Genomic DNA, 25,047 nt, shown 5'->3' on the forward strand with positions numbered 1-25,047 from the left:
ACCGTGCACCTGGCACCGGTGCTCAAGTCTCAGCAGATTGGCAAGAAGCAAACGGCTCATGGAGAGGGCGGTGGGGTGGGCAGGGAGGCAGTGGGGGAGGGGAGTTCACACACCACCAGCCTTGCTACAAGTCTGCACTGGGGCAGCCAGTGGATGTCAGACTCACGGCGCGTGATCTGCTCCTCACCACTTGAAAGGTCCCTTAGGGGGCATCTGCAGAGTGATGAGAGATGCTGGGATCCAGGGGTGCCGGAATGGGGGGGCAGGGGGCCATGCTCCCCCCACTTTTAGGATGCTTCCGCCGCTCCTGCTGGGATCCTCCTCTCCCCACAAAAGGAGAAATTATTGTTTTTATTTAACGTTAACCCCTGATTACTATCAAGGAATAATTACCCTGAAAGTTCAGCGCTGCCGGGCTGATGACCGTGTGTGACAGCAGGAGAAGGGACAGGGAGAACCTGGCAGGGCTGTGGTAACCATCAGCCAAAAACCCCAAGAAAATGCCTTTTCTGCCCACCTCGCCAGAGACCTCGGTGCCCCGCCCCCTGCCTCGGGGCTGGCCCGGACTTCTGGCATCCACACCACTAGCCATGCCTTCCTGCTGAGACCTTGTCAGTCAAACAGACACATTCGCAGGAGGTATCTGGGCAGCTGGCTAAGGCACCGCAGAGGGGCGGTTCTCCGGGATCCCGCCCTGCCTGAGTGCTGCCCACGCACCTAAGCAACATGCCGTCTGTTGGGTCCCCTTTGTGTCACGTGACACCGGGCGACGTGGCACGTCACACGCGGGTGCCTCACCATGTGGGGTGTGCCCCGTTCGCCAGACAGCTGTGCAACCGGAGTAGAAGAGCCCAAGGGGCGCTGCAGACCGTGCGAATCCTGTGAGTCAGCGATTATGAGCCCACCCCGTAGACGCTTTCAGCACCTTAGACAGAGCATTGCACAGCGCAGCATCACTATCTGACTCTGCAGCCACTTCCTTCCTGCACCTCCCAGCCGCCCAAGGCTGAGACAGTGAACAGCTCTGGTCCCCGCCCCCGCCGGAAGTGCAGAGCTAGCTAGGAGTGCATGGAGATTCACTGAGGGCGAGGACTTAGGGCAGACACCTTTTAACACCCCATTCCCTCCACCTTCTCCTGGCTCACCACAAGCAATGCCAACAGCCTGTGAGCATCCCCAGCCGGGCCCATGGATTACAACGCCGGGGCCAGAAGGGCTCCACTGACCCTGACTCCACTGACAAGCTGTATCCCTGGCCACGTGAATCGGCCAGGGTTTTTGGCCTGGTGTTTTTGGCCTGGTGAACTGGCCTGGTGTTTTTAAAGGAACATCAACCACCTAACACAACCAGTCACGTTGCTGTCTGCAAAGCCTGCCCCTGCTATTCTTTCATTGGAGTAATGCCTAGGAACTCCAGCCATGGACCAGGCCCCCTGTGCCAGGCATGGAGGGTCACAGGGAACACCTGACAGGGCTGTACTGGTGAGAGACAGACAGCTCTTGACTCATCTGCTTTGCTCGCGCTGGGCATTAGGAAGCAGCATGCGTGGAACTGGGGTACTATCTGCCCTGTCTAGCCAGTTTCTTCCTCATCTACTCACCCCGCACTAGGAGCCAAGAGACCCTGCTGAGCAGAGAAGGACTTCTGTGGACACGATCTGGGACAGGCTGTTTAAAGGGGCTCTATCAGAAAGTGTGTTTGTACATGAGTCCGTTTAAAAGAGCCTCAAGACATCCGAGGGCCCACGGCCCTGTCGACACCAGGCTCCTGCTCAGGGACTCCCATGCCAGGGCCCCGGCTCAGAAACAATTGGCTGGCTGGAAATGTCTCCAGAGTCTGCAGGCAGCCTGGTCCCCAGTCGGGCTGTGGAACAGCCATCACCTGGAGCCCCACTGGGTCCCTGCCATAGATGTCAGCTGAGGGTCTCTGGCTCATCCCCACAGCTCGTCCCCTCCTCAGCATCCCGCCCCCCAGCCCCGATCCATTAACACCAAGCCCTGCTCCCTCCCTGCTCATGGGCCCCTTATGGTGAGATGGCCCATTCCCTCCTCTGCCCTGAAAGCGCCCGCTGCACTCTGTGGGACACCAGCCCGTACCAGCCAGCCTGCTGCTTGTGTCTCCGAGCTGCTTCTGCAGCCACAGGGGCTCCGCTCTGATTCTTCCTCCTGGCAGCCCTGCAGAGTCCGCCTCAAGCCCGCCAAATCATCAGCTGGCTAAAGCATGGTGGGGCATTGCTAGGTGGGCGTGCGCAGCCTAGACTGCCAGCTCTTTGGCAAGGTCTGCATCAACCCCAGCAGCTACACAGAGCTCAGCACGAAGGGTCGCACTCCAGCAGGGAACCCTGGGGATACTGTAATACACCTGAAAACCAAACAGCCCCTGCGACTGCCATCCCAAGCTGCATCCATGCAGCCCTGAGAACCCCTAGGGGAGCTGTTAACTCAGCTCGCGGTTTTGAGCCCAGTTCTGTCCTCAGCCCCCCCCCAAACCCCCCTGAAGACAGGGAGATAGCCAAGGCGTACCTGAGAGCAGAGCCTGCCCCTGGTGAAGATGCAGCATCACTATCTGACTCTGCAGCCACTTCCTTCCTGCACCTCCCACCCCCCAGAGGAACTGTGAGCCAGAGCCCCAGCCCAGTTTGTGGTGCTGACCCATGGACAGAGCACGTCTGACCTGGAGTCACCAGCAATGAGCTGTCAGCTCCCATCTCGGCTACCGACTGGCCAGCTCACACCAGGGAAGCGTTAGATTCTCTGCCTGGGTCACTGGGGAAGGGGCGGGGCATTCAATCGCCTTAAAACAACCAGATTGAGAAGGGCACCCTTGGGCCCATGTAGATGGAGGAGCAGAGACACAGATCCACAGAGTGAAACCGCCCTCTAGCCGGCACCAGGGCAGGCTGCAGCCCCCGCAGTGTTCAGCAGCAATCACGTTTTGCTAACCTGCCCAAATTCCAACACTCAACTCAGCGTTAACTCCAGAGAACCTGGACCCCCTCGTTTTTATTGTTAATTCTGTACATTACGGGAGTGCCCAGCAGGCCCCCTGGTGCTGGGGGCTGCACAGACAGTGACAGACAGTCCCTTCTGATCTAGGGTCAGATTTCCAGGAGCTCCCAGGCTCCTCAGAACAGGTCTCATTGATCCACATGCTCCAAGTGACTCGGGGACTTCGGAATATCCCATCCTAACTAGACAAGTCAGACAAAGTGGGAGGGATGGGAAGGGACTTGCCCAAGGTCAGTTGCAGAGAAGACAATGAAACCCAGGCCTCCCACGAGCCAGCTCAGTCAACAACTCCTCATTCTCCCCTCTGCTCCCCCCCACCACGCCTGCTGACATCCCCTTCCTTACTCTAGGCCCCTTCCTTCCTGATCCTCTCCCCACCTCCCACTTTTCTCTATTTCCTCTGTTCCTGAGTGCCCTCCTGCTCCCAGATCTCATATCCTTCCACCAGAGCCCACAGCAGCCTGAAAAACATCCCCAGAATCTGCTTGGAAACGAAATGGCTGTGAAACCCACCCTGACTGCCTTGCCTTTGGGGGCCTGCCAGCACCTCCCAGCTGCGCTGGCATCTCACCGGCAAACGGCAGCCAAGGCGCTTGCCAACCACACAGCCCCAGGGACGCCCCCAGGATGGGACTGGGCTCCGCGTCTCTCATGGCAAGAGAGAGCACTAGCTTTCCTACTGTCCCACGCTGGAAGGAGAAGCTGGTGTCTGCAGCTGTGCCAAGCCATCATCCTCAGCAGTTCGCCATATGTTTATTCAACCAGCCGGTCCATAGGGAACGTGTCCCTCCACCTGTGCGTCACGCGGCTCCCCCAGGAGCACGTTACATGCCTCTCGCAACACACAAAAGACACCACATTGATTGAGCACCAACGTTCTCGGGGCTGGGCAGGATCCAGCCTTAAAGCCAGGCCCCGGGCTAGTGAGCTGGGCCCCCGGGGAAGGGCAGCGCTCGCACTGTGCATTAATGCTGTCACTGACGAGGGCACGCTGCCGACTCATGGCCCAGATACGCCAGGTTAATAAACTATTCATAGATGTTTTAATAAACGGTTCATCAGTGGTGAGAGTCCAACAGGCTGCTTACAGCTTTCTAGAGCACATCCTACTGCTCACCTCTGCGCTTGAAAAGAGCTCTCAGCCGTGCATGAACCCTTTCTAAACAGAGCCTGAGTACAGTGTGGGCGCTAACCCCCTTCACAGGACACCCCACAAGGAGGGACTGTTCGGAGGGGACTGGAACAAGCTGGGGAAGCAGTGGGGTTTGCCTAGTGACATATTCACCCAGTAAGTTGCTCTAGCAATAGCATTCTGGCTCCTAAAGTTTTTGGCTTCACATATTGGATCTGGGAGGAGGGAAACAGGCATGTTTCTAGCCACCAGCCCTGCAGACTCAGCCAGGCATCTGAGAGTCATGCTGGGCTTTCTCCTGCTCCAGCATCCTCAGCAGCAGGAAGGGAGCCGCAGCGAGAATTACGCTCCACCCCCATGGGACCCATCGGCTCAGAATGATGCCCTCTGCTATGATGGCTGGAGGCACGGAGATCCCCTAGGGCTGCATCCAGCCTGCAAAGCCTCTCATACCGGTGGAGAGAACGTGCGAGGAGGAGGGCGCCCAGTGTGACTCTCCGAGCCTGGCAGAGAGTGCAGGGCCAGCAGCTAACAAGCCCTGCAGGCTGCTTCTGCACTCGGCCCCAGAGAGACAGACAAGCTTTGGGAATAGCCGAGAACCAGCCTTTAATACTCATTTTCTGCTTCAAGCTCAAGTGTGTTTGTTGCCACTTCTCCTGCCCGATGAGGAGCCTGTTCACAAGCTCACTGACACAAGGCCCCTGCGGAAACACCAGACAGCTGGGAGGTGCGGGGCTCGGGGTTGGGGGTGGTCTAATTTTCAAACCCTGGAGCAGCACAATCCTGACAATTGCCTCTAACTTCTGCTGCTAATAACAGACCAGAACAAACCCAGGGAGAGAGAAAGGAGGGCCAGGAAATAGGAAGCAGATGCAGATTTGAGGGCTTTGAGAAGAACAGCTTCTGCCAGACGGAGTCGGTAACGTCACAGTTCTACCGTGAAGCGGCTGCACGTGGGATACATTAGCATTGCTCTTCAAGTCACATCACCCTGGACAAATTAATTCAAGCAGGCCTGCACCGGAAGATGGCCACGTGGAGTGAAAACTGCAGGGAGGGTCCTGCAGGGAGCAGCGGTCGGTCGTTGCGCACTGTAGGTCACAGACAGGGAGGGGAGCAAACGGCCGTCTGATACCATCTGGAGGCAGTAGCTCCTTTTACATGGCCCACCTCCCCCACACAGCCCAGTGCCCGGGTGGGTTCTTCATATTCTATTCGTTGCGGAATGAGCAAAAGACAACAGAGGTGAAGTGGGAGGAGCTGCGGAAACTTGTGAGATGGATGAAGTAGCACAGGGACCCGGAGAGATTAGAAACACAGCTCCCACCAGGGAGAAAGCAACCAAGGCCTCTGCGGAAAGCATCGGACCCACAGTCCGTGGGCGGGAGAAGCCAGGTACAAGGGGAAGCCAGCAAAGCAGACAGACAGGTAGGGCATGGCAGGGACACGATGGGAACCCACAGGCATTTCAGCAGTGCTAAGGCCAAGGGCAGAAGGATCAGTTAGGGTAAGAGTTGGGAGTAACATGGTTCACACTAAGACACTGGAAAAAACGCCCTGAAAGCGAGATGCATCAGGCAGCAGCATCCCCTCCAGGAGGAGGTGGTCAGAGCCCCACAGCTTGGGGCGTTCAGAAGCAGACTGGCCAGAGGCAGGGAAGAGCACATAACACCGCACTAGCCCTGCAGGACTGTCGGACCTCACAGTCCCCACTGAGCATGGACCAGAACCGCCCCCCGCGGGCACTGCCAGCTCCCACAGCAGCTCTGCGGGGCTGGCCCATGCCGTCAGGGCTAGCTCCGAATGCTGCACTAGCCCCATTTCGCCTCTTCTGTAGCCTGTCTGCTTCCAGCGGCCCCAGATGCGGTGAATCCTCCTGCAGCGCTTGGCACAGGTGTGCACAGGGGACAGACGAGCCAAGCTCCGGGAGACTGCATGGCACCTGGGCCCCGCCCTTCCTGCTCCCTCTCTCAGGCACACAGCGCTTGGCTTCAGCCTGCCATTCTCCTTGGCACGTGAGCCAGGCCCCAGCCCCTCGTCCAGCGCTGAACTGTAGGGCCCGGCTGACAGCGTCAGAGAGGGCTCCCAGCTGCCGAGAGCAGAGGCACCCCGCTGCTCCCGCCTCCCTCAGCGGGTCAGATGCCGGACGCGGCCCTCCAGCTGGGAATACAGGAAACAAAAGCGCCCCCATCCCCCTGCACCACGGCAGGGCCAAGGCTAAATATTTACTTAAAGCATTTTTGCTTTGTGAGGTCACGGGGCCGGCCTGTCCCTGCTCTGGGCTGGTGTCTCCCCCCAGGCACACCCAGGCAGAGGCAGGGCAGCCCCACTCGTGCGCTGAGCTGCCTGCTTGGAACAGCCCAATACTGCAGCTGCCCGGCTCACAGCCTCGGCTCAGCTGCACAACTCACACCGCACCTGCCTCCAGAGCCTCTCCCACGCCCAGCCTCGTCCACCCCGTCCGGGCTGGGACCCTTCCTTCGCCAGCACAGCAAGGCCCTGGGCAGCCGAGGGGCCGTATGCACGCTGCCAAGCACCAGTGACCGCAGAGTCCCTGGAGGCTGCATGGCTTGAGCAGAGCCACTGAGTCATACCAACAAGGAGCTGAAAAATAAACTGGCTCCAATTTAAAATGACGACAACCCACACGAAGGCCTAAACTTACCATAGCCCACCAAAATCATCTCAACCGTATGCTGCTGCAATTGGCCTGCCTCAAATTTCACTGCGTTAAAAGGGAGCTGCTTTCTGAAATACACACCGCACGGGGGGGGACCCGCAGGCATTATCCTGTTGCAGCGGCACGGAGGGCAGCGAGCAGCGGTATTTTCAGCAGGCTTTACACGCGCCTGCACTGGCAGGGGGGGTTTCCAGAAGTGAGTGCCTCCCGAGTCCGTTGTGCAGAAATGCTTTTTCCTGAATTGGCCGAGCTCACGAGCTGCTATGCTCAACTGGACGACACACCTTGTGAGCAAAAGAGAAGGTTTGACTAATTAAATCCCGGGTGCCTTTCCCTCCCCCAGCCAGATGCTAACAAGCCAGCAGTGTCTGCCTGCAGCACCCCAGCCTGTGGGTTCTGGTGACTCCCAGATATCCCAGAGTTGGTGTTAGATCCCTATAGAGAGGGGACCTAGGGTGTGGGCTGAGCAGACCTGAGGGAGGAGCCTGGGGAGAAGGGCTGAGCTTAGCTTGGTTTGTTTATTGCTCACTTGCGGGTGAGGCCACACTCCAAACAGGCCAGCGTCAGGCACAGGCCTTGGGCACTTGTTCTGGAAGAATGCCTCTGAGACACACCAGCCTGGCAGTGTCCTCGCCCTCCAAGCAGCTGCCATCTCCCGTAGGACCTGGTGCAGCAGCACAGCCCTGGCCTGGCCATGCAGCTTTGGGGGAAGTCTGCTCCTTTAATGATGCCCTCTTCCCACTATGAGTAGGGCTGCAGCCCAGCTGCTGTCCCCTCCCCACAAAAGTGTGTTTGGGGGAGCGGAATGATCCAAGGGCAGCAACATATTCAGCCCCAGCCCAGACTTCACACAGCAAGGAGGCATCACCTGCCCACCGACACATGCAGGCCAGTGCCCGGCTCCACCCCGGGCTGTTCCCATCAGGAGCCGAGAGACCAGGCTGCCAGTTAGAGCAGTCACAGCCACTCCCATGCCCCACCCTACAGCCCTCGCACCTGACCCCGCTCTGGATCCTCCTGTGCCCCAGATCACAGCCTGCTTCTCTCCTGCGCCCCGGCAATCCCAGTCTGGCAGCCCTGAGGCTGGCTGGGAGGGTCATTCACTCCTGGGAGCTGCAGTTCAGCCTGTCCCGCTCGGAATGGGAATTTCCTTGTGGCTTCTAGTTCAGATTTCCCGTAACCCCCGCCCCCCCCAAAGGCCTCCTGAGAACCCAGGGCCGCCGTCTGCCTGCAGGAGGCGCTGCACAGCGCGGGTTACGCTGTCATCATGAACCCCCTGCAGGGCTCCCGGAGACACCTTCAGGCTGCCACTGACACTGGAACAGCAGCTTTCCTGCGTCACGGGCGATCAAGTGCTGCCGGAAACCTCCAGCAAATCCGGGATAAACCCAACGGTGAGAGGGAGAATTACAGAGCACCTCCCTTTCCTCCTCAAGAGCGATTAGAGGCCGAGCAGCTGTGTCCAAAGAGACCTGGCAGGATTAGGGCTTCGTGGCACCACCGCCACCGATGGGAGCTGGGCGCGGATAACAGGCAGACGCAGCGGGCCAAAAATCACTGCCAATGTCAATAAGCAGAGCTGGGCCATGGAGGGGCAGCGTGCCAGGAATGAGCCAGCTGTCAGGGTGCCCAGGACAAAGCCTTGAGGGCATGGCTCCAGACCCCGAATACAACTGTGTCCCAGCTCTCCCACTGGGGCTTCCCGAACACGCTGGCTGCCTCAGGGCCCTGCTAAGGTGCTATGGAGGGACCCTGCAGGTCACCGGTTTGAATCCAGCCCAGCCAGGATTAGACGCTGTTCCCATCTGACCGATGCTGGGTGGCCCTGAGATGAGATGAGTTTGGTGGTTCTCAGGCCCAGCTCCCATGTCACAAACTCCCCATCGCGCTTTGCTGAGTCAGTCAGATAGCGAGCAGAGGCCAAGAGATGCCTGAGCCATGGAGAGTGCACCACCCATCACCCCAGTATCCCCCAATCAGGGGTGAAGCCGGCTGGCAGGGCTGGGTCTGTGGGGTGACCAGAGAGCTGTCAGACAGGCACCTCTCAGCAGCACTCCTTCACCACCCTGGCCCGTGAGGGCTGTGGCTATCCAAATAGCCAAGTTAGCTCAAATTAAGCCTGGCTGAAGGTTAGAGATCCACTGGCACTTTAATCACAAAGAGGAATCAGGACTCTCCAGGGTGACCTGGCTCAGGGCCGCTCTCAAGGCATGGGCGACCCCGCTCAGCCCCAGCTCTCCCGCTCCTGTCAGAAACTCGGGATGGCCCAGCAGCTGGTGAGAAGCTGGGCAGCTGGGACAGCAGAGAGCCCTGGGTGGAGACTCCGACGTGCTTCTCTGGAGCTTTGGTGAGGATGTAACTGGCTATTTTGCTGCTTCAGCCCTTTCAGCGATTACCGGGTTTGCAAAGAGAAGCCACATTCCAGCAGGGGCATCGCCTACCTGGCAGCTGTTTATAATCTCCTCCCCGCCGAGGAGTTCAGGATCGCCTGGATCCTTTACTCTGCCTTAGAGTTCACAGATTGCCAGGGAGGAGGGTCCGTCGCCAGGCTGAAGAAGTGACGTTCCCCCTTTCACACACCCAGAGACAGCGCGAACGTCACCCTGGAACCCCGACTCAGGGCAGCAACTGCAGTCGCTGGGCACAGGAGCTAGTGACGCTCTGCTAGCAGCTCTCTTCCCTCAGACCAGACACCGTATTACCGCAGCATCTAGGCTCCAGCTGTGAGCAGGGGCTCATTGGGTATGGTGCTGCACAGACAGAGAAAGAGCCAAGCCCTGCTCCAAATTGCTGGTGATCTAAATAGACAAGACAAAGGGTGGGAGAAAGGAAGGTTGGCTCTTCCCAGCCAGACGAGCGCTGAGACACACAGAGACTAAGTGACTTGACCAGGGTCCCACAGAGAGTCTGTGGCAGAGCTAGGCATCAACAGCAGGTCTCCTGGGTCCCAGTCCAGTGGGAGACACCTTGCTCCCTCATGTAGCACCTGGGCTCCACGCTGTCTTCTCTTAAAGAGACTCACCTGGAGAGAGGAAGCTGAGGGCACATTTGCAAAGCAGCCAAATTGTCACTGCACGGTCCTACACAAACCGTTTCAAGGTGACAGGGAGAAGAACAGGTTTCCAATTAGCCACACGTGGGAGCCATTAGGATCCCAGAAGGCTATAAACGTACCTGCCATAGTTTGCAAAGTTCGATAGTGATGAAACTGCTGCCGTTGCTGGTCACAGAGACCCAGACGGAAGCAAAGTTCTCGTTAACAGAACGACGCCCTTTCAAACACGCGCAGCTACGGCAAGAGAGGCAGGCCTGCTCCCAGCGGGGCTAGCTGCTGGAGCCAGCGGCTTGCACTCTGTGACTGTCCAATTAACGTCCCAAGTAGGAGGCTCTCGCACTGCTCCTCCTCCAGCCAACCTTTCGCTCCACTAATGAACTCTGCCAGCCGTTCAGAATCGCTAGCACAAAACAGTCTGTCTGGAGGTTTCCCTTCGGCAGCGTCCGTGCAAACTCTCGGACAACGGCATCTCAAAGCAACAGCAAGGACTGTCAGCTCTACCGAGTTATGGGATTCGCCTGGGCTACTCCAACAGCAGAACCAGCTGACACCGGAGCACACATCCCCCTGCGTCACCTGGAGTCTTTGCATCAGACTGGGTGAACAGAGCCAGAAGGGAACAAGCACCGGGGGCAGGACTGCTGCAGGAATCAGGAGGTCAGACGGGATGATCAGAAAGGCTTAAAAAAAAAAAATCTATGGATCTACAAAATAACCAGAACGGGCAAGTGATTTTAGTAACAGCCCCAGATTACAGCGAGGCCCCATTAGCTTCCCAGGCTTCCGCACTCCCCAAAGAACGAGCCGACTTACCCATTTCCTTCTCTATCTGAGAGCCACCCTGAGGGACACAACTGACTCTGGTGACTCGATCAGTGTATCATTATCCTGAACCCCAGATGCAGCCAATCCTTCACCCTGGCACGGCTACATGCTTCAAAGTAGTCGCTCTACGAGACTGCAAGGACCGGGGAGTGCAGCTGCAGCATCACCCCTTCAGACCCCCATTCTCATCCACGTGGGATCTAAAGACACGGACACTAGGTTCAGTGGTTCTGCCCTGCAGTGGGAGAGAAGGTTGTGGAGCATATCCAGCCTTTAACGCCACACCGCATCCGTATGAGCACGGGCATGAACAACCATACGTGAGCACACGTTCCATGGAGAGTTCCTTTCCTTCTCCAGCCTTAAATGCACACGTAGGGAAGCTGGGAGCGCACGGGAACGAATGTACACCGGGGAGCAGGCTTGGCACAAAACCCTGCCCTGAACTCCCAGGTCTTCCCACCGCTGCTGTAACCGGGGTTGTTTTAGAAAGGCGGAGAACCCAGAGTCCCCAGTTCTATAACCAACAGGGCCTAGTTTCCAGCCGCACCAGTGATCCCTGTGGGCTTGCAGGCCACACAGGGAACGTCCACACTGCAGCTTGAGCAAGCCGCCCAGCCGGGGTGGACAGACTCGCTCCAGCGGGGCTAGAAAGAGAGCGTGGCCATTGCGGCACCTCAGGCTAGCCACCAAAGCCAGCCCAAGTCATGGCCACCCTTAGAGCACTAGCTAGTTCGAATCGGTCTACCCAGGCTGGGAGGCTCACTGCAGCTGCAGCATGGCCGGACCCCTAGGCACTCGTCACCCTGAGGCAGAGGCTGAATATGGTCCAAGTACTGTACGCTAAGGGTGCACTTCCAGGGCTTGAAGGGCTCACCAGACACGCCCTCCCAACAGCAAGGGCGAGGCAATGCTCACAGACCAAAGCCCAGCTGTACGGAGGGAGGTGCTGGGGCTCCTGCCAGATGCGGTCTCTGAGCCCTGCGCACGGACTATCCAACGTTTCCATTGCACTGTCCAGCTGGTGGGTCTCCGAAATCCAATGCCCACCTTCCCTTGGACTCCTGCAAGGGAGAGCCTCTCCCCTCGGGCCTCCCAGCTGCTGCCACTCTGGAAATGGAACAGGAAGGAGGGGCTCCCCTATTCTAATCCCCCTATTCGTGACCTCCTCCTCCATTAATAGCTCAGCGTCTGGCACTCTGCTGCTGCTCACGGCCTTATCCAGCTTCCTGGCGGCCCACAGGTCCAACACAGGAGCAGCAGAACTGACTGGAGTCTTGCTCATCTCACCCAGCTGCCATTTCCCAGATCAGCAAGCAGCAGCATGCTCTGTCTGCAGACTTGGAAGGAGGCACTGCGTCAGCTCTCATCACAATCCCTAGCAACAGAAACCTGAGCTTTCACTGAAGAGCGAGTGAAGTCCTGAAGAAGGCAATGGTTTAGGTCCCCCCTCGCCAGGGAAAGTCTCCTACTCATCTGAGTTTACTGTGCATACCACGAGCACAAACGAGCTCAGGAGAGCCCCAAGGCTTGCTTAAACCATGAACAGGGTTAAAAAAAAGCTCTTAAGTAACACATTGCAAACTTGCTTGGATTGGTGGCCTCAATGAATCTACAAAAGAAGCCAAGTTTGAAGAAGCCTGCTTGAGTAACTTGACGTCACAAACAGTCGAAGTCAGCACCTTTCAGGAACCATGCAGTCCACTGGGCCACGCACAGTGTGCTCTCCCTGTGACAGTTTTGCTGGCAGACTGGCTGTCCTTCTCACCTTTGCAGGCTGCGTCCAGCCTTCCGCTGCAGCCCTCCGACGACGTGCAGCTAACATGTATTTCAGATTCGGAAACCGCTTCAGGGCAGGCACCGAGCACCCCTGTGTCCCAGGGAAAGCACAAGAGGAACTGAAGGGGGCACAATGGAATTAGCTGGGCACCACAGTTAACAGCCCCGACTGATGAGAAGTGACTTGGGTGCTTCAGTGGCCACAGGTGGTTCGGGCCTAGGATTTACATCTGGATTTAGGAGGCACTGGGCGGCTGACGGTGCCATTGTACCTCCACAAAGCGGCATGGGGACCAGTGCCAGCTCAGAGGGAAGAGATCTTTGGCAGGAGCAGCCAGCAACCCTGAGCTGATGCAAGGGGAGGGGGCCCCTCCCCTTCCACATGGATTCTGGGAGGCGAAGGGGCAGCTGCAGAAATGGTGCTAAGGCAGGCCTGACAGGGCTGAGGTGGTGTCCAGGCAGCCACGCATGGACACGAACCCAGACTCCAGGAGAGCATGGGACAGTGTCCTCAGCACCAGCTCAGCCCCACAGCCGCCACTGGACGGGGAAAGGACACCCCACAGGAAGAGCCAGAGCTTGGGAGGGGAAGATCTGTGCTGGACAGAGGAGGAGAGAAATATAAACTGATTGCAGCCCCAGCACAGACGGCAAGGCAGGCCGAGGGGACGGAGAGAATATTGCTCAGCCCCTCTCATCCTCCAGGCCAGCCCTGCGACCAGCAGGGACTTCACCTCCTAATGGGAGTCCCTGCCGCAGGGACGCCCACCCACCGGCCGGCTGCCAGACGGGGAGAGGTAGAATCAGACTCTTGGTACCCGTGGAGCACGTGGGGCGGGGGCATGCTGCTGAGCAGAGCAAACAACACGCCTGCTGCTCCTGGGTAGAACAGTGACTGAGGAGAGGGAATCAGCAAGGGCACTTGATGCGGCTCTGGGCAATTTGCACACCTGGGTTTTCTGTGGGGACCCTACTCCAGCTGAGCCTACGTAGTGCCAGCCTCAGGGGGTCTGGCTGCAGGTTCCCACAGGGCCTGCCCACGGGCCAGCTTGGCAGCGAGCGGCAGTCTGGTACGGAGAGCGCTTTGGTGCGTTATGAGCGAGAAAGCTATTCTAAAAGTGACCCATGTTGGCGAGCGACCACGCTAAGCATCAGTGCTCCTGGCCTTGTGGAACAAGCGTGGCTCCTGTCAGAGCCCTGAAATTCCCTCCCCCCAAGCAGCACCCGGGGATTTCTGGCAGGATGGTGCACCCCAGGGGCTCTACGCTGCACATTCCCCCAGCAACACCCACAGCCCTTTGGGATGAAATGCTTTGGATTAAAGAACCTCTGCCCAGCCCGTTAACCACAGCTGATTGCTAAGTATGTCACATGGCAAGGCTATCAGAACTCTGGAGATGGTTAATCCTGGGATGAGAATAAACCTCCCCAGAGATCTGACTCCTGCCCCGCAAATCCCCTAGGAACGGGAAAGCTAAATCTCCTGCTTTTAGCAGATGTTTATGAAAATGAAATCAGGAGGACTCTAGCATATTAACCCTTCAGGCCTGAGAAGGATTTTCCAGCACAGAGCTCAGATCCCAGACAGCTTGTGACTGCATCTCTGAGAGCACCTGCATTGACTTTAAAGCTAACAAACTCCACCCTGGCCATCGCAACCCAGCTCTTCCCATCTCCCCGAGGCGTCCTGGAAGGAAACAGTTGCATCTGAGAGGGACGCCCCTGGTTACTCATTAGCTGACCCCCATTGTTGCTCCCCATGTAAATTTCAACTTGTTTGGTGCTTTGGCATTCAGGATCCTGGAGCCATTGCACATTCTGATCCTGACTGCAACTGTTGCTATAGCCATGTCTCAAAAGAGCCCCTAAACCAGCTAATCTGTCTTGATCCCAACAGCCAAAGAATGCGCCAACCCCACAACAATGCTGCTTTCCTCTTAAAAAAACCCACCAACCTACCCCCTGCCCCCCCACCCCTTTACTGTCCCTAAGAGAGGCTGGGAATTCAGTTGCAAATTCACCCTCCCTGATTAGGGCAGTGGAAATAGAAGGGCTTCACAATAGAGCACACAGACCCCCACCCCGAACAACTAAGGGCAGACAAAACGGGCGCTCCCGGAGAACAAGGAGGAGATGGCCCTACCCAGCCCCCCACCCCCAGCATCCTCTGCTCCGCAGGGCAGGGAGCTGACCGGTTTGGGGCCTGGCATGACACGGCGCGGACAAACTGGGTAATTTATGACCAATTTGATTTATTTCTCACACCTCCCCCCACACCTTTGCTGTCAGCCGTCAGACGTGCCGTGTGCAGACACCAAGCAGGGAGCAGAGCAAACTCTTAGCAGGGGAAGAAGGCAAATCACGCTGCTGAAGGGCTCTGGGCCCTACTCCCTGGCGAGCACAGACATGGCCGCTCTCAGTAGGAGGGCTGGCTTATCCCCTCCGCAGTCACTAAGCTGGAGGTTTAGGAAGCAACCGAAGGGTGGGGCCCAATCCTGAACTGTGGGAGCACACGCATGCGCCAGGCCGGGGAAACTGGCACTAGGTGACCGAGTTCCAGAGCAAGCCGCCATCGCTAGCTGCTAGAAGCCAGCGAGTCCTCTCCAGCGCCACTTCCGCAGCCCTGCCCCGTACAGAATTTCCCTTCCCTGCTCTGTCTAGTGGTGTCCTTCAGACCAGAGCCACGCCCGGACCAGGTTACAGCTCCAGGCCTCCCAGCACCTCTGGCCGAAGGAACAGTCCCTTTATTTTAAAAGCACTTTCCTAGCCCCGCCCCAGCCTCGGAGAGGAGCTGCCCCTTCCCAGTGACGGGCACAGCTGGCTTGGTGCCCAGCACAGTCCAACTGAGAGCGTTAACCAGGGCAAGCGGGGCTCAACAGGGGCTCAGTGGCCGGGGCACTGGCAGGGACACGCACAGGCGAGGCCCGAGGCAGCGTCTCCGCGAGGGAGCTCTACAGGAGTCCCCCGGCAGTGATGGGGAAAGCGAGAGCCCTAATGCAGGAGCTGTCCTCCGCAATGCTTCAGTTCAGAAACAGCCTGGATACCTGCTCTGCCCGCTCCTCTACAGCTCCCCCCTCAGGACACTGCAGGAGTATCCCCTCGGGTCTGTGGGAATGCCGCAAACCCCCTCGGCCCATTCTCTCAGCCCAGGCTCAGTGACCCTTCACAGGCACCGAAGCGCTGTACCGACTCTCTTGCTGGGCCGCCCCACACCAGCTGCGGCTGGACTGGGGCAGGACAGTAGGTGCGGCCGACAGAGAGTCCGGATAATGTCAAGTGTTGGAGAACCAGTGCCCTGCTCAGACCCAGCTGCTCTCCAGCTGTGCCACTTGCCGGGGCCGCTGGCAGCCCGGCGGGCGTGGATCCCCCCGAGGAGGGGCTCTAGACGATGACTGTGGGACACCACGCCCGCCCCACCAGGAACAGCAGTGTGTGTGTCTGTGTGTGGGCGGGGAGGGGGCTCGCCTCCCACAGAAGCAAGGACAGCTGCACAGCGCCTACCTATTCCCCAGGAGCGGCAGCAGATGCCTCCTCCCCTGCACAGAGAGGCAGGAGGTATACCCCCAATACTTACATCCCAGCTGCTGGGAGGGCTCCGTTGGGGGGGCTGCTCCCTTCCCCTCCTGCCTCACCCAGGGTTTGCTCTGACTGGGAGAAGGGGTCGAGTTATCTAAGCCCACCCTAAAGTCGCCCGCTTTCCTGAGTGAAGACAGGACTGGAGAGCCCTGTGCTGGGGGTCGGCTGGGCCCTCCGAACCAGCACCCTCAGAGGGGAACAAGGCAGGCCACACTTCTCAGAGCGATCCTCACAGGCTCCGCGGACAAACCACCTCGGTAGCACGGGGCTCCTCCTCAAGCCTTTCTTCACAGCCCTGAGGGCTGGAAACTTTCGTTTTTAAGCCGCGACCCCACTGGGATCCCGATCCCAGGAGCTGGGACCCGAGGCAGCAGCATGAAGCACCCAGGCCTGCTCCCAGGAGCCGAGAGCCGTGCTGAGCGCTTCCCTTCCCACCAAGCCACCACAGGCCACTGCGATGCCCTATTACTGCCCAGCTGCAGAGAGCGCCACAAACCAGCCCCAGGGCCTTGCAGTGTGAAGTCTCCCCAAAGCCCCCACGCTCCCGGCAACGTAGCTGGCTCCTATGGATTCAGTGCTTCCCTATCCCAGCATGCAGCGGGGCTGAGCACCATGCACGATGCATGGGAGTCCCAGCTCCGCGTGGACGTGCCCAAAGGGGTCTGACACAAAGAGCACTGCTGTGTGGGCTGCGCTGAATGGTGCGATGATGCACAAAAGAGCCAGCCATTCATGCAATCAGCTTCCTCACCGAGCACACCCCATGTGTCCCCCCTTCAGACAAGCCTGAGCCCAGCGAAAAGCTGTTGTCTTGATCAGTGCACGTTTCTTCCTTCTGGAGCGACATCAAAGCCACTGTTTGGCTCCTGCTGTCACATGAGCAGTCTCCCACAGCTGGTGTTTCTTACCAGCTTTTCTTCCTGAAGAGTCACAAGGCACTTTACAAATGACTCTCGCACACTTAGGGACAGGACCTCAGCTCTCTAGAAATCAGGGTAAAGCCTCTCAAAGATTTTAAATTAATTAAGAAAAAAACCAGACAACTTGCAGACTCTGCTGAATGTCATTTCTTGTTTGGTACCAATCAATCCCCCGACAGAGCCTGGACTCCTGCTGTCCGAGCAGAGGAGAATGAACACAGAGTTAGAGCACTATCCAGAAAAAAAGGATGCCAAAAACACCAGTGACTAGACCTCAGAGCCTCTGCTGCCTTGAGCACCACCCCAATAAATCACACACAGGGGGATCTTCCTGCCTGCCAGCCAGCAGCCATCCTGGAGTCCCCCATCAGCCTTGGAAACCGACTAGTGATGACCCAAAAGTATCAGCGGGTGATTAAAGAGAAATCCAGGGCTGCCACGTCCTTCCTCCGCATCGTCTCACCAAGGTTAATCTGCCACCTTTGTAAACTGCAGAGCCAGGACAACCCAGCACCACTGAGATGTAAAACATCCAAATACACCCCAGGTTTCTCTCTGGATCTTCTGAACGGGGTGGGGGGGGGATCTTAGTAGATTTGAAGAGAAAGAATTGGGGGTTTCTATTATTGCTCTATACTAGCAACGCCTCAATTGTTATTCACAGACCACATCGATCCATGGACCATGGAGCAACTGCTGATGGTCCCTGGGAAACTGGCTGGTAACATGGTCCTGGCTCCTTGGTCCTAGCTGCTTCTACAGCTGTCCAAGCTTTTCACTGTAATTAAAAGCCTGGAGGCCTGTGAAAGCAACTGGAAACACGGAAGAGTGAGTCAGCCTGTCTGCCCCTAGCAGGGACTTCTGCTGCAGATTAAAGGAGAAGAAATGAAGAGCAAAAGGAATGTTTTCTCCCCGAAAAGGACAAAACACTCAGCGCTTTAAAGTCAGCACAAGACACAATCACTTTCCCAATATGACCTTCCCCTATAACAGGGGTTCTCAAATTGGGGATCACCAGGTTATTACATGCAGGGGTCGCAAGCTGTCAACCTCCACCCCAAACCCTGCTTTGCCTCCTGCATTTATAATGGTGTTAAATACATTAAAAAGTGTTTTTAATTTATAAGGGGGGGGTCGCACTCAGAGGCTTGCTGTGTGAAAGGGGTCACCAGTACAAAAGCCTGAGAGCCACTGCCCTATAAGCAATGGATCTAGGTGACAAAGGGCTGTTATGTGAGAGGTGAGGTGAGCTCTCTACAGATGTGGTCTTTGCTATGGTGAAAGCCCTGCTCTGTGCTCCTGGGGTGGGGAGTAGTCTGATTTAGACGTAAGACAGACATCAAAACTGTGTGGGCTTAGCTAGGCCCCAGCACAAGAGTAGCAACATTAACCTTGGCATCCTGGCCAATTCCCCCTGGAAGCAGGATTCTCCTTCATCGCCTGTTCTAGTTGAAAGAGGACTATAACTGCCCAAGTTAGAATTTGGCCAGGATGCTTTGGGTTTGTCTACATGGCAAGCCAGGCGTGGGAGTCTGCAGCGCACCAGCTTGCTGTGCAGTAATGTCCTGTGTGGACACTGCTCCAGTGTGGGAAAAGTCCCAAACTACTTGAAAGTGTAGCAGATGGCGGCATTTCTGAGGGAGTAAAGAGATTCCTATATAGTTTGCAAAGCCACCTGGTACCTTAGAATGACTGAGTTCCACGAACACAGTACTGTCTTACTATGAAATAAGTATATAATGACCCAGAACCAGCTGTATCTGTTCTCTGCCCTGGTATGCTGCATGGTGCGTGGCCTCACCCAAACCTACCAGCATCCAACAGAAGACACGGTCTTGAACCGACAACTGCAACATTCAGGGATATCCCAATCCCAATGCACTGATATTTACAAACAAGAAATCAGTTCTTCTGGGAGAGGTGTGCTGGGCAGAACAGCAAGAGTTAGCGCCTGCAGGGCCAGATTTTCAGAGCTCAGCCCCCAACCTGCACCCAATGCACTGAGCGCCTCTGAAGAATCTGGCCCCAATTGTTCACCGCTAGAAAGCTCAAGATCAGATCCTGGAGGTGGTTAGGAGCAGAAGTTTGATTGTCTCATCCTAGACTCCTATTATCCACATCCCAAAACTATTGCATAATCCAGCCCAACTAGCCCATTGCAAGAGATGCCCATGTCTAGAACAACAGGGTGGGCTACGGGTCGGGACTGAGGTGCGCTGGCAATGCATAATGGGATTCTGTGCAGCACCTGCCGACACAAATTACCTTCCTTGCGGCAGAGCTTGCAGGCTGCACTTTCATCCGCACCAAATTCTCTTCCGGTCTTTTTGAAGACATCAGTAAATAAATACAGTGAGATGCAAGGACAATCAAACCCAGGGATGTAACTCAGTGAATAACCTCGGAGGCCGAGGGATGGACTGTGATTTCAAAAGGAGACTGGTTTGGAAAGAAAAGATTTTTGAGAACTGGTAGCATTTACAATGAAAGGCTCTGTACTCTCGTTTCTTGATGCTCACAAACAACCTCCTTGCATAATTTTTGTTGTTGCGAGAGCCCCGTCTTCCCCTATATCTTATCTAAAAAACATGCAAAAGCTCTTGCAAACAAGACGGCAGCCTAGGAGTTGCAGAGGAAGATGTACCAGTTCCATCAAATTGAGATGTGACTTTATAAACATGCGTGCTAGCTCATTCTAACAGGTTTGCCTACAGACTCTGCGCTGGTCATTGTACTGTCTATTTGGATTGCTTCCTGCACACAAACATTAATGAACTGCTGCAAACTCCTGACTGTTTGCTCACCAAAACAGTGCATACAGCTGTACCAGAGAGTCACTTTGTGTTCTCTCAATGCCAGTCCTAGCATGCTGCTGGAGAGACTCCATCAGGTCTTTTTGATAGGGAGAAAGTTATCCTTCAGTATTACCCAATGCTCCTCTTGGGCTCGTCAGCCACAGAATAGAAGCTCTGATACTAGTGAGAGTAACATCTGGAGCGTATACTAACTCCGTGCTGCAGTTGTTTTAATTGTTGAGGGTCTTGGGAGGGAGGGCGAATGGGGAGAATGGCGGCAGAGGAATCCTGCCTAGACTACATGTCACTCAGTGTCATCGTCCCCCCAGACCCCCTCTGCTTTGCACGGTCCTCTATTTATGGTAAACTACTGGCCCTGGTTGGAATAATGACCTGGTTTCCAGCTTTGTTTCAAGCACTGCATGTCAGACTCTCCTCCCGCGCTGGTGGACCGCTCGCTCCCGGAAATGACAGGGTTGGAGCGAGAGCTGGGCAGAAAACAATAATTATGTTTTGCAAAAAATGTTGAGGTTTCAGCATTTGTTTTCCTTCTTCATTGGAAGAAAAGCAGGCCATGTCAGAGCAGGGAGCTGACCCCCCTGCAGACACACACATTGGAGTTGTTCCACTCGGTATAAATAATGAAATATTCATTGACCCAGCAAGACAGACTCAAGCCCAATGGTCAGGACACTCAGCTGGGCTGTAGGAGACCAAGGGTCAAGTCCCTGCTCTGAACTGGGCAAACTCAGCTCAGGCGAGTGTCATAACGGCTGGACTCCTGGCTATTCTGGGGTGCGGGTCCGTCCATCTGTCTGTCCAAAACTCCATCCTGGACTGCGAAAGCTTTGCCAAAACCCAGCTGCTTCCAGGAAAAGTTTTCAGTGTGACTAATTGGGCTTTTCTGGCTGATGAGCTCTAGGAGGCACTGATCTTGCTACCTCCTCTAGTGGATGGATTCAGTCACTTTTGCTCTCCATACCATCTCTTTTGAAAGGATGCACGCGCCCCGAAAGCCCTCTAGAGCAGTGCTTCTCAAGCTATCTGGTGTGAGGGACCGGCATTTTCTTTTTCCAGTGTGTGCGCAGACCGGCACTGATCCGTGGACCACCACTGTGAATAGCACTGCTCCAGAGACAGCGTAGAGGGGAACTCCTGGCTCCCGAGTTCACACACCCCCCTAGAAATCCTGCATAGCCCTGCTGCAGCTGCCCCTCAAGCCAGTGGGAGAACTGCTGTGCTCTGTACTTCTGAGGGCAGCCAGTGCCTTTTCCAGCCTGAGAACTGACACACAAGACAAGGCCAGTGCAGCCGCGGTCACTGGAAAGAGCTTGGTTCTGACCCAGTGATGGTACATTCAGTAAAAAATGCAACAAATCAAGGGCTTGGAGTGGGGACTTTTAAATGTCAATGGCTTGGATTTCGGTGGGGGCGGGGGGAGGACGACGACAGTAGAAGAGAGCGCCCTTGACTCCACCACTCCAGACCTCCTCCCATGACCCACACCCCACATGATCCTTTATCACACCAGGACCCACCCCTAGGGCAGTGCTGGCAGAGTGGTGCCCTGGGCTGGCAACCCCCCTCCTTGCCAGCGAAGAAGCAAAGGGCTGCCTGGGGGTAGGGCACATTGCCCATGGCACCGCACCCGCCAAACCCTCCCGCCTCTTGGTGATTTCACAGCTAACAGCCCAGGCAGAGGAAAGGTGCTCAACACCGATGGCCAAGGGAGGGGGAGAGCCACAAAAGCCAGCTCCCCAGGGCGGATGGGTGGCCTTGCAGGCAGGACTTGGGGGAGCTGGTTCTACTCCTGACTGCCACTGACCCCCAGCGTGACCTTAGACAAGCCACTTCACTGCCCCATGACTCAGTTTCCCCACCTGCACAAGGTGGGCATTGACAGGCTCACCAGATACTGTGCGCAGGGCCCCATCCAGCCTGCCCCAGGCTCGGAGAGGACGGTGATGGGCGCCGGGCGAGAACCAGGTTCGGTGCCCAGGGAACAGAGCAGCTGCACGGGGCTGCCAGACAAGCCCGCTGTTCCTTGTGCCCACTCAGCTTGCCCGGGCGCCCGGCGCGGCCAGCACAAGAGGCGGGGAGGTCCCACTCGCTGCAGCCGCTGCCCGGAGCGGAGGGGACCAGGCTGGCGGCAGCTCGCGGCATCCCTCCCGGGCGGGCCCGGAGCCCACAGACCCGAGGCGCAGCCGGGAGCGGTCGCGGACACCAGCCCGACTCAGGGCACCTTTGGATGCGGCGTTCCGGGCTCCAGCGGGGCGCAGGAGAGGTGCCCCGCCCCAGGGCGGACTAAGGGGTGCCCAGCCCCGGGCCGGGGGGCTGCACCCGGGGGGCTCCCAGACCCAGGACGCACGAGCCGCTCCGGCGGGGTCTTACCGAAAGTTGGTCCCACCAGGGCCGGCATCAGACACAGGAGGCTCCGCAGCAAGAGCAGCCGCCGCCGCCGCCGCATGGCCCCGTCCCTCCAGGGCCACATCCCGCGGGGCAGAGCGAGCCGAGCCGAGCCGGGCGGGAAGAAGGGCGCACGGGCGACCCAGCAGAGGAGCGCGGGGGGGGGGGGGGCGGCGAGGCACACGGGGGGAGACCGGCGGCTGCTGATCGGTCCCGGGGGTCAGACAGGAGGGGGCCGGCGCGCACTGGCGGGGGGCACGGGGGGGGGGCTGGGGCGGGAGGGGTCGGCGCGCACGGGGGGGGGGGGGAATCTGTGCGCGGGGGGGGGCAGGGGATTAATTCATTCTTTCGCTGCCAGCCCCGTTCCCGCACCAGGCTCCGCTGCTCCCGGGGGCTCCCGGCGATAATCCACCGCAGAGGCGCCGCCGCTGCCCCCTGCTCAGCCCGCACCCGGGCGGCGGCAGCGCCGGGAACTTGCTCCAACTCGGCTGCCCCGGCCCATTGTCAGGCTGAGCCCTCCCCCGCCGCCTTAAAGAGACACCGACCTGCCGGGCAGGAGGGGCGGGGGCTCCGCCTGCAGGGCCGGGGGGCGGGGGGGGCCTCGCCGCAGGGCCACGCGCCTGCCCGAGCCCGAGCTGGGCTGGGGGCAAGGAGGCGCCGGCTCCGGGGGGGTGGTGAACAGACCCTCCACCCCCAAGGCGCAGGGGCAAGGCAGGAGCCCTGGGAGCCGGGCAGGGGGCGTGAGCGGCGGGGGCGGTTCCGCCTCTGGGCCCCCTGGGGCGGGGGTATCGCACCCCCCCGGGGGGGGGGTGCACGAGGGGCTCGCCCCTGGGCCCGCTTGGAGCCCGCGCCTGCTTTGCGCACGAGGCGGGGACGGGGACCCGGGCGGAGCCCCCCGGGCACACGGGTGTTTGCATCTCAAGGAGCGAGGCCAGGCGGCAGCCCCGTTCCCTGGGCGCACACGGGACGCCCCTCGCCCCGGCAAAGCCGCGGCTCCCTCTTTGGCCCAGCCCCACGCCAGGCTCCCCAGCTGGTCTCCCCACGTGCGCCTTAGCCGCAGTCTGTGCCAAGCGGGCCCCGGGGCTCACAGCCCTGCATTAATCCGCTCTGAACCAGCCCGGTCACTTTTTAAACGTGTCACCGCAGCTCCTGTGCCCGTTAGCCCTGGGGAGGAGCCGCCCCGCTCTCTGGCCCTGCCAAGTGGTGGACTGGCCTTTCAGGCACCCTTCTGCCATGGCAAGAGGGCAGCGATAGATCGCCGAGCAAGGAGACAGGTTCTCTCGGCGATAAGGAGAACGTTTTCCCGAAGCCCCTCACCCTAAAGTGAAGGGCAAGAGTGATGGAGAGGAAGCGAGGAGCTGTTCATGAAGGGAGGCAAAGATGACATCTTTTGCAGTGCTGCCTGGCTCGACCAGAGAAATGATGGTGACATTCATCAGCTCAGGAAAGCAGACAGTTCATTCATTCCTCCTCTACTGCCAGCCCTGCCCAGGAGAGCCTGCCGCAGGAAAGCCACTGTTTCAGAGGCGGACTAAAAGAGATTGAGACGCAAATGGCCCTTTTTCTCTGCAGGTTTTGATCAAATAATTAAACATCCAACAATGGGTGAAACTTGCACTGAAAGAATGTTCATCCCTGAGCCAAGAAAGTGCTGAAAAGGCAACCCTGCTCCTACATGAACAGGGGCACCAGCCTGGCGGGCGGTACAGGGAGCCACGGCAGCTTTACACGCTGGCTTGCTAGCACCACTTGACAATAAACTCACATGCCACCGCAGTTGGGTGGGTGACCTCTGGCCACATCGATGGCCCAAGATCCCCAGTTCTCAGCAGCCCTTGGGAAGCCCCTTGGGTGTTTGTGAGGCACTCAGATACTATGGCGAGGAGCATGTCGAATGCGTACATGGAAGTGAGTGTCACAGTGGGCCCTCTGCCAGCACTGTGGAAGGGTCACGAGCCTGGTTTGATGCTCACACAGGCTGTAGGTGAGCTGATCCTGCAGCATGTGCACTCCTAGTGGAGAGTGGTGACTGCCCGAGAAGAATGTTACATTCTACAGCTACGCAGCACCCTAATCCAGAGGTTCCACTTCTCAGGGCTCCCTGCCCGCCCTTGGGGAAAGCTTGGGATGCGCAGGGTCAGTGCTGGTGTAAACTCCTTTACACGGGACAAGGTGGCTTTAGCAGAGCCCAGAATCCAGCCCTTGGTGTAAGGTGCTCCTGCATTTGGGGACTGCAGTCTTGGACACTGAGCAAGGCAGCAGTTAGGGCTTGCTTCCCAAACCCCCCTTCTCCATGTGCCCTGGATTCTCTTTCCTCATTTTTCCTATTACCTCTCCATCCTCCCTGGTGTGCACTACTCCCAGGTTAGCATCATCTGCAAGATTAATTCATGTGCATCTTACTCCCTCTTTAAAATGACTAAGGAAAGCATTAAGCAAGGGCCAGAGCTGCTGTGACCCTGAGGGACCTCTCCTCTGTATGGGAACTCCTAACTCCATATACTGCTTTTGTTTGGGGTCTTTTGGGCAGTTTTCATTGTACATAGCAGTCATAGAATCTCAGGGTTGGAAGAGACCTCAGGAGGTCATCTAGTCCCACCCCCTGCTCAAAGCAGGACCAATCCCCCATTTTTGCCCCAGATTGAGCTCACAACCCTGGGTTTAGCAGGCCATGCTCAAACCACTCCCCCCCCTCAAACCCAAGCCCATCCTCGGGGGTTTGGTGAATTCACAGACCAGCGCTGTCCGAGTGGCACTGCACACACATGGAAGAAAATACATTTCCATTCCACCGAGCTCCCAGTCTGAACCAGCCACAGGAAGTGGAGTTCAGACACATACAGTGACACACAGGCCGAGACACGCTGGTC

At 57.6% G+C, this 25,047-nt stretch overlaps 1 protein-coding gene across 1 annotated transcript in view; it reads right to left on the minus strand.

Annotated features, from left to right (window-relative positions):
* The window catches only part of ROBO3 (roundabout guidance receptor 3), a 139,951-nt gene extending 117,689 nt beyond the window's left edge, over positions 1 to 22,262 (minus strand). The window contains exon 1 of the mRNA XM_077839631.1: positions 22,163 to 22,262. Coding sequence (XP_077695757.1) covers positions 22,163 to 22,262 — 100 coding nt within the window. The remainder of the gene's footprint in view (positions 1 to 22,162) is intronic.
* Positions 22,263 to 25,047: the final 2,785 nt, after the last annotated feature.

Source organism: Eretmochelys imbricata, chromosome 22 (assembly GCF_965152235.1).
Source record: "Eretmochelys imbricata isolate rEreImb1 chromosome 22, rEreImb1.hap1, whole genome shotgun sequence".
NCBI classification, from domain to species: Eukaryota; Metazoa; Chordata; order Testudines; family Cheloniidae; genus Eretmochelys; species Eretmochelys imbricata.